Source organism: Neolamprologus multifasciatus, chromosome 16, assembly GCF_963576455.1.
Source record: "Neolamprologus multifasciatus chromosome 16, fNeoMul1.2, whole genome shotgun sequence".
NCBI lineage: Eukaryota > Metazoa > Chordata > Actinopteri > Cichliformes > Cichlidae > Neolamprologus > Neolamprologus multifasciatus.
The window spans coordinates 11,646,655-11,655,654 of record NC_140454.1 but is presented as its reverse complement, the minus strand read 5'-3'; the positions used below and the strand labels follow the sequence as shown (position 1 = coordinate 11,655,654).

Sequence of the window (9,000 nt, the reverse complement as noted above, 5' to 3'; positions counted from 1 at the left end):
AAGAAACAGCAGGTAAATTACAAAATGTATGGTTATTTTAAGGTTTGAGTTGCCAAAGGCAGCTTATTGTTCAACATTTCTAATAGAACAGCTGTAAGATAGCTCTGAAACTTTCAATTGAATACATTTCAAGAAGTGCACTAATATCTAAAAATAGATCCTACTGTGAATATTTGCAAATTAAGTTTATTTTCTAACTTCCACATTAAAACATTGAAATATGAAAACAGTTTGTTTTCTTGCTGCTTAAATAGATCATTATTCATTATATTTACACAGCCAATAATGAACTCAGCACAATGACTGTTCCATTTTCAGCCAGCTGCCACTAGGTGGTGTATATCCTTTCAAACCCCTTCATTTAAATACAACACATTACTTCTATGTGTAAAATAACAGCAGGTAGTTTTAAGGATGTATTAACCTTATAAATCACAGGGGTGACAAATTCAGTTAAACACAAGTTACTCTGGCAGCTTAACAAAGAATCCTTTTAACGATCCTCTTGAACTTTAGCGGTTTCCCTTGTACGGTATTCATGCTCATTCGAGCAGTACTTTGAAGCTGAGGGGGTTTGAAAGTCTTTAGTGCTCATTGACAGTGTGCATCATCGGCGAGTCTCTTTGTCCAAAAGGTCTTTAGCTTCGTTGATCTTGGCAGCGAGATACGGGGAACCACCTGCAAACACAAAAACAATTTTGATGCAACTCACTAAACCGGCTCTACCTGCAGTCTAACAGACAGGTTTTGGTTAGAGGCAACTTTATCTATTGAATTAATATCACAGATAATCACAGATAACAGATCAATCTGGTTTAGGTTTACCTTTATCCGGATGGTTCAAGACCATAATCCTCCGATGGGCCTCTCTTACCTTGGCTTTAGTGCTGGCTGGGCTGGATGTAACATAATACATCCATGTGATTAATTATAAATGATAGAAATATGCCACATTTTAGAAGACCAAGATTATTTAAACCAAGAAGATGCATTACCTGATGCCCAGAATGAGGCTGGCCTCTCGTTTGGACATCTTCTGCTCAAAACCTCCTTTGTAGTATGATGAAAAAGTCTGAGGAGACACCACAGTATTAACCTTTGATTATGTATGCCAAATAACTTTATGATAGAACAGATTTTTTTTTTTAGATCATTCCTCTAAAGACAGGCTAAACCAACGGCACCCTCTGGCTTTCTTTAAAAAGGTTAATAGTCTGAGGAGGAATATATTTCAAACATACTTTTTAAATGACGTGTGAAACATTCAGGGTGACAAATGCTGAACATTTATAAAAAAAACAGCACATAGAATCCATACCACAAGTGCACACGCAGGCAAAAACAAATGCATAAAAGTTCATGAAACCTAAAAATAGTTCCCTTTATTATTTACATGGTTTGGGTAATGACAGGTGAAAAAGACTCAAGACCAGTATTTTCTGAATCCACCTGCCTGTAATATCTGAGATCGACATGTTAACGTGGCACAGTGTGTAGCAATTATTCACCTGGAGTAGATATAAGCATTACAGTGGATGTGCAGGATGTTCATCATTTACTTACTGACGAAGGCATCTTCTTCACAGTTTCAGAGAAGACTTGGCCAAGAGGCTTCCAAAGGTGGAAGGCATACCGGCCTGTAGATTAAACACAAGATATGCACAAGAATTTTAAACCAGAAAAAAAAAGAAGAAATCTTTCAAACTAGAGAAATTCAAAAAATCAAGAAAAAAAAATCAAATTCAAAATCAAACCATTATTACCTGCAAACCCTGCTGCAGCCACACCAAGACCAACTGCAATTAATGTCCGTCCCTGTCACCAAAAACAAAACATCCAGCTGTTAGCACACTGGGTCAGACAGGTCATTCGACACAGCTACTTGAGTAACTTCACTATTTAAAGTTAAACTTTATTGACTTGTGTCTGCTGATCATGTTTACAGTGTTTTAAAGCAAATAACCTTTGCTTTAAAACAGACACCTTTTCCTTTGGAGTTCTCTCTATCCCCTCCCATGATCCATAGCTTCAAAGCTGACTCTGGCTTTTCGTCATGTTTCTACAGAGAAAAATAGGCCAAAAATGATGCTTTTCTTGCATCATTTTTGAATGGCCATTTTAAACTTCTATTATCTAGAAACCTACTTCAGCTAGGCACTTCAATTTTTTAGGGTGTATGTCTGGTACTATAGCGCTACGAATACAGACCTCAAGGTGAGTAATTATGCCAGAATGCCAGATGTTTCAAGCCCAAACTGTTTGGACCTCCGATATCTAAAAACAGACTTGGGGGCGTGTTGCCGATTGCTGTTTACAATTTCTCATATTCGAGGCACGTGTTTTTTTTAGAAATCATCCCAGTAATGTAACTTAAGCTTCTCCGTGTTCATAGTACCAGATATTTAATATAGAAAATTGAAGTAGTGGTAGTTTTCTAATACTGATAGTTTACTGTTTCTCGATGCCAGAGATACGTTTAAAACAGCCTTACCTCCATAATTAAATAAATGGGACCTGAAAACGTGCATTTTTTAAAAGCGTGTCTTTACCCTTTCCCCTGTTTAAACCTCGGTATTTTGCATCGTATTTTTTAAGCCTCACAATGACTATTAATGACATCTAAAGAAGCTCTGCAAGGGCTCTTGTCACACATGGCCTGCACTGTGTTAACCCATCGACATACAAACGTCACTGTTCCTTGGAGTCATACATGTAACCCACATGTAGCTAGTTGTGGCTAACCAGGTTACGATTCCTCATCTACTGTTGTTTAACCAAGAGAAAATGAAGATTGCACCAATTAGCCCTGAAAGCTCATGTCTGTGAGACATCCTTTAAAGCTTACTTTGCTCAGGTTATTTCGCTAGCTTCTGAACCTGATGCAATAGACCGACGTGCCGTTAGCGGTCATTGAGGTTATTTAACAGAAGCGTCAGCTGCTATCAAACCACCTCGATTTAGTTTGACAGACACAAAAGTCCCAAGTATTTAAAACAGGTACTTACCAGCTGCCTGTCTATCTCCGCGTCACTTCTAACACTGGTTTTTGGAGAGTACTCAGTGTATCGCATCAGGTCCCCATCCACGGTCATTCCACCGGCGTTCGCCATGTTGCCTCACAACTTAAACCCAGAAATGACTTAGAGCACATCCGGTTGTGAATTTCACAATAAAGTCGTCATCTTTGTTGCATAGACTTCCCGGGGTGGGGACTTTGTGGCTAAAACAAAAATCCTTTTCTTAATTTAAATGAAATAAACAGAAATGACAGTAAGTTCAAAACAGTTCAGTTAAAACACTGTTGGGGAAAAATTATTGGATCTCAAAAATTATTGGAGGTGAAACGTCTTCAAGTAACTTAAAGAAGTCCAGACGCTTTCCTTTGCAAGCTCCTTTGATTGGATCTCATGCTGAATATGCAAGTTTGCTTACTTGAAGTACAGCATTCCAGTAAAGTCATAGCAAACACTATAAATAAACCAACACTCACCCTACCACAACCCCCCCCCCCAGTAATAATAAAAATCTAAATAAAATCTAATAAAATCTGATGTTTCATCTCCAAAACATAAAGCCACAACATTATTGCACATGTGTGCTCATGTGTCAAACAACACTATACAATTGTGTATATATCATAAATATATACACAATGCTTTTTTCTGAATACTATTGTCATGTTTAGCACAGAAGAAACTGTAAAAATAGTGTTTTCCAAGGACAGCACAAAAAAGAAAAGCGGGGGAAAAAAATGCCACCGCTTTCCTATTGGTGTAAAAGTGAATCATGTCGACCAGTAAAAGAAAAATGATTTGGCAACACGTGGGATTTGGTTATTTAGTTAGAGGGGAACGTTTTGGAAGTGACGGCAGCAAAAAATCCACCAATATAGACTATATTTATATGAAACGAGTATACTTACTGCATTTGGTATATTTTAACCATATATAATGCATATTACTCGGTTGTCTGGCTGTTATCATTTCTAACTTACTTAGCTGACTATTACAATAACAGGGACACTGTTTGCTTTTTAATGTAGACAACTTTATTTTTATTTCAAGAAATTAAACTGATCATTTCAATTTTTCTGTGATGCCAATTCACAACAAAACTCGCCTGAAGGAACTTTATACTGTAAGCTGAAAACCCTCCATAAGGTGGAGAAATCCCCGACAATCAAGTGAAAGCATAGAGAAAGGAGAGTATAGAGATGAGAAATAACTAGTGGAAAGAGAAGACAGACATTAATGATGTGCAGTGGTGGAATCACTGAAATACAAGATTGAGAAAGGGACCAGGGAAACCTATAGAGTCTGACAATGTTAGTGACATTACGCACTGATTCAATATTAGTTTTAGTGGCCTCATTACTGCTGAGATGAATTCTGTTTTTCAATAAACAAAAGTTTTACATTTGTTTAAGTGAGATTAAGTGAGGCACTCACGTCATGTAAGAAAAATCAAGTGTTACTCTGCTTGCCCTTCTTTTGCTTCTCTGCAGCGGTGGTCCTCAGCCCGACTGTGATTGAAGGTGTTAACGGACATGTAGCTCCTGCCATCTTCGTAGTTTGCTCTGGCCCTCTCATTTGACCTGTCAAAGCAGTTTTGGTCTGGCTTCTTCTTACTCGCCAAGATGGAATTCTGTGTCCTGTAGCCACTGGTTGAGCAAGATGAACCCGTAGAATGATGGCATTTCTTCTGGTCATGATCTGACCTTTCATGTTGGTACGGTATTTTTCTGCTCATGTCTTTCCAATCAGTACTTCTTTTTTTTTTTAAGACCTGGGTCACTCGTATCATTTTTATCTTCTTCCAGATGTTTTATTTTAAAGTGTGATTTGATTGGAAATATTGGAAATGTGTGAGCAGTTTTACAGTGACTGGGCGTGATGAAGTTCAGGCTGCTCCTCTGAGAAGAAGGGTGGAGGCCAAGGGTGGGAGTTCTGTTGGGCAGGTTGTCTGGTGTCAGAGGTGGGCTGGTGCAGAGACCCACACCCTTCTGTCCCGCTATCTGACATCCCTGTCTTCTTTATTTTAAAGCTGTTAATGTGCTCATAGCAGGACTTAACGCTGCAGACAATGAATCATGCCATATGTTAAATTACTCATTTAAATGATAACAGCATTTTCACATAAAGCAAAGTAATATGTAATAAAATAAAAGACCAGATTATTTTTTATAACCTTATCACTATTAGAGTTCAACAAACATCAGGAGATCACACATTTCTGCGGTTTTATCTGCATAATCCTGAGGCTTGGTGGGGTGGATCTAAAGGGTGATCTGAAAGCAACACAGCACAGCTAAAGAGACTTTGTTTTTTGCCCACTATATGGTCAAAAAGTATACTTACATGTAAGAGGTCATCCAGAGATTTATTCATCTTTTCTCCACGAACTGAATCCCAGACTCTTGGAAATACAGTTCAGATGTCTGAAAAGACAGTCTGAAATTTTCTTTGGGGGTTGTCCTTGAGTTTCCATCATGTATGTCAGCTGAGAGCACAGCAGGACATGTAATCAAACTAGGAGTCCAGCACAGACTTTTAACTGACATACATTATATTATCAATCTTTTCTATTAAGCTTGAAATCAAATTCTTCAGAAGAAATAAAAAGTGCTCTTGTATTGCTTTACTTACCATGGCATACTCACTGTACCCAGGGTACAGCAAGCAACCAGTGTACAGACTCACAGCCACGAAGCCCAGGGACCATACATCTATGGCTTTTGTAGATGGAAGCCCCAGAATAATCTCCGGAGACCTGATGGACGACAAAGAGAAATGATTGTCACATTTTTTGTTTATGTTGACCATTTGGATAAGTATTATTTATACTACAGCTGAGAAACCCCTAACAGAAATCACAAACACTGGAGTTTGTGTGACTGTGTGAGGAAGAGATTAAATTTGATTCCAGCTACTTACCAGTACGGACAGGTCTGAATGTAAGAGCCCCACTTTGGCAGCTGAGGTGTCATAGGTCAGGTCAAAGTCAATAATTTTATTCAGTACGGCTCTTGGTGATATTTCACCAACATTACATTTTATAATTTCAGGTCTGCGTGTATTGTTCCAAGAGACTTGAGGTGATTAAGCACTATTCCAGTCTGAGAGGTATCAAAGAATATGTCATGTTACGATTCAAATTTGATCAGTATCCATTTTCAGAGCATTAATGTAAAGGATCATGGAGTTAATCATACCTGCACGACGATGGGACGAATTGCCTTTTAATTGAGCAGTTTGAAATTTATTCCTTTATGAAGTCAAAAAGACTTTTTAAAGATATTCAAACTCAGGAATATATTTGGTTTGTTGGAGTTACAGGCGTTACGTTTTCACATGGCAGTGAGCTAGAAACATGAGATGGTTTTTACATTAGTTTAACAGAAAAAAAAACATTTTATAGGCATTTCATCACAATCCTTACATCCACTGCACACATCTTTCTAACTGATATTCTAGGGAGCAGTTTTTACCTCTTGGTTTTCCAATGGGTCTTTGGGCTCTCGTGTTTCATTATTTTAATGGCTACAGCCTTTTTGTCAGCCATACTGACACATTTTGCAAATGTGCCATAAGACCCTTCTCAAAGGAGAGTTCAAATTTGGTACTTGGAGGATCTGGAGGTGAGCCAGCCTCCTGGGACTACCTTGTCCTGGGCATTGTTGGGGGACATGTCTGATAAAACAATAAGAGATAGAAGAGAAAAGCAGATTTAAACTTAAATTACAATGAAATAACATAGATGGTAAATACTAATGTGAATAGAAGATACTATTATAGACAAAAATACTAGTAAAGTATTGTGAGTGTAAACAAATCTGTTGCAAGCTGGATGAACAGACAGCAGATTATACACTGTACAAACTAACCAAATTAACTTCTTCAAAATGTAAGATGTGGTCAGTGTCATGTCAATCACAAATTTAACAATCCAACCAGAGAACAGATGGGTTTGGCTGTCAGAGTGGTGCTTTACTGAGCTTCAGGTCCTAGAAGGGTAACCAGTTTGAAGCTGGAGGATCTCTAAATAAATACCCATAAGGCTCATACAAGCTAGGTCCCTTAACTTTGGTCTGTAAAAATTGTAACTTAATATTTGTTTATAAACACAAATTCTCATCTATAGATACACAAACCTAAAATTTTCTGATATTTTGGGCAGTTCAAAACTATGCAGTCTGTTTACAAGTACAAAATATTTATGACCACTACTTGAGCCCATACACGTGGTTCTTTTTCCCATCTCAGCCACAGGACTGAAGGCAGCTACTGCTAAGATCAAGAAACGCAGAGAAAAAAAAAAGAGAGGAAAACCCAGAGTTGAACTGTGGGAAAAGAAAAGGCCAGCGCACTTACTGGAAGTCCAGAGCCGGGTGACTGGATCAAGGAGAGAAGTACAGTTGTAAGATGGGTTATTAATTGGATGGAGAAAAAAAAAGAGAAAAAAAAACTTGTAGAGGCTTACCATTGTTGTCTGTGCTAATGCTAGTTCGGGCTCTCACCAATAAAAGATGGTGAGAATGAAGCCGAATTTTCCCGCTTGTGGAAGCTGCGCTGTCGCACTTTTGGAGCCAGAGGCTGCGCAGTAGTGACTTGAGGTGGAGCGCCTGCGTCACTCTCCCGCCCACACACCCACTGGACGTGACTTTTTAGGTATCCCGGCTGCTCCAGTTTATCTGCTGATGGGTGTACTGCGACTATTTTTTAAGTTAATTAAAAATTAAATCTTTTTATGCCAGCTTTTTGCTTTGCTTGACAGTGTATAGAACAAACCTGATGACACAAACTCCCAGAAAATGTAAACATCAAACACATCCAGACTTTGAGGGCTGTGAGCAAAAAACAAGAGATGACCAAGCCCAAAAAAACAGCTGTAAATATTTGTGGCTATTACAGTAAACACTGCGGTGTTTTCCTGTATACTTTATTTTATAATTTGATTTATAGTGAGCAACATGAATGTTAACAGACTGAGAATTTTACAACACCGGTTGTAACAGTCATTGCTTTCTGTCTTTAAGACTCTCATTTTTTTCCTTCCCTGTTTCTCCAAAACATGTGATGGTCACAACTATTGACAGTCTGGTTTAATAAGTATTTTTGCTTTGAATTTTGCTAGGCTTTTCTGTGTCATTGTTTCACAGAACAGCATCATCAAGATGTAGTAATAGCCAAACTGGCCAGCAGGTGTCACTGTTGAGATGGGTTTAGATCATTAGATACCCACTGAGCTCAGACTAAATGTGACTGCAGCCATTGTTCTCCAGAACACAAGACTTGAGACTTTACTTTTATTTGTTCCCTAACAAGGGATTGTCTTTTTTTCTTTAAATGATATTGGAATACACACAACAGTTCCATAAGTATCTGGTATTTCTACTGGCATAAACATAACTTTAGATTTAAAAGGTTGCACATTTTTAGCTACAAAAAAAAAAGAAGTTAAAATGGAGTGAAAATGACATGTAGGATAAAATAAAAGGCACAGCTGAATTAGTAAATACATGTCAGACAGTGGTCAATGAATTATTCTGTTGTATGTTTTTCACAGATCCATTTTATAGAGGCTGAACATGAAAGATCATTCCACGATGCATCAGTTTGTACTTGAACGCAGTCCTCTTCACCCCACTTTGGATTTCCACCACCGTTATCTGGTTGTTTTGCCTCCCAGTTCCTGACAAGTCAGTGAACAAGAGCATTATTGTATTTGACAAATGACTTATATAAAGGAGACCCCCCCCCCCCCCCCCCAAAAAAAAAAAACCAAAAAAAAACCCAAAACAAAAACCAATACAAAACACAAAAAACCGAAACAAAACAAAAAACTAAACCCAAAAAGCAAAGAAACATCAGCTTAATTTTATATTTTTTAATGCAGTGTTTATAGCAATATAACTGTGGTCATTTGCTGAGCAGTTCTTCTGACCGTATAGGCTATGCTAAATATAACTCAGCAGTTTCTAGTTTGACTAAACCCACTGAC

At 38.0% G+C, this 9,000-nt stretch overlaps 2 protein-coding genes and 1 long non-coding RNA gene across 5 annotated transcripts in view; all 3 read right to left on the bottom strand.

Moving 5' to 3' along the window:
* Positions 1–22: 22 nt before the first annotated feature.
* dnajc15 (DnaJ (Hsp40) homolog, subfamily C, member 15) lies at positions 23–4,537 on the bottom strand. The gene is made up of 7 exons (XM_085135657.1): positions 4,449–4,537; positions 3,006–3,122; positions 1,764–1,815; positions 1,564–1,637; positions 996–1,072; positions 826–896; positions 23–678 (listed from the first exon to the last, which is right to left on the bottom strand). Exons 2-7 carry the CDS (start codon positions 3,108–3,110, stop codon positions 608–610), a joined length of 450 nt encoding a protein of 149 aa, XP_084991783.1. The 5' UTR covers positions 3,111–3,122; positions 4,449–4,537; the 3' UTR covers positions 23–607.
* A 1,285-nt stretch (positions 4,538–5,822) lies between these two features.
* Positions 5,823–8,020, bottom strand: LOC146500354 (uncharacterized). Of its 3 annotated transcripts, none has more exons than XR_014869828.1 (3): positions 6,488–8,020; positions 6,212–6,361; positions 5,823–6,115 (listed from the first exon to the last, which is right to left on the bottom strand). It is a non-coding gene; the product is annotated as an uncharacterized LOC146500354 (long non-coding RNA). The 3 variants fall into 3 exon arrangements; XR_014869829.1 differs by having other exon boundaries at positions 5,823–6,361; positions 6,488–6,689; positions 7,371–8,020; XR_014869830.1 differs by having other exon boundaries at positions 5,823–6,361; positions 6,488–6,689; positions 7,480–8,020.
* A 28-nt stretch (positions 8,021–8,048) lies between these two features.
* Positions 8,049–9,000, bottom strand: part of LOC146500353 (uncharacterized) — a 29,580-nt gene continuing 28,628 nt past the window's right edge. The window contains exon 7 of the mRNA XM_085135655.1: positions 8,049–8,691. Coding sequence (XP_084991781.1) covers positions 8,541–8,691 — 151 coding nt within the window. The 3' untranslated portion in view covers positions 8,049–8,540. The remainder of the gene's footprint in view (positions 8,692–9,000) is intronic.

Coding starts and splice junctions, on each gene's coding strand:
- dnajc15 (XM_085135657.1), bottom strand. CDS start 3,110: ATGGCGAACGCCGGTGGAATGACCGTGGATGGGGACCTGATGCGATAC. Junction 1,816..3,005: donor CGGAGATAGACAGGCAGCTG/GTAAGTACCTGT, acceptor TTTTGGTGACAG/GGACGGACATTAATTGCAGT. Junction 1,073..1,563: donor TGAAGAAGATGCCTTCGTCA/GTAAGTAAATGA, acceptor GTGTCTCCTCAG/ACTTTTTCATCATACTACAA.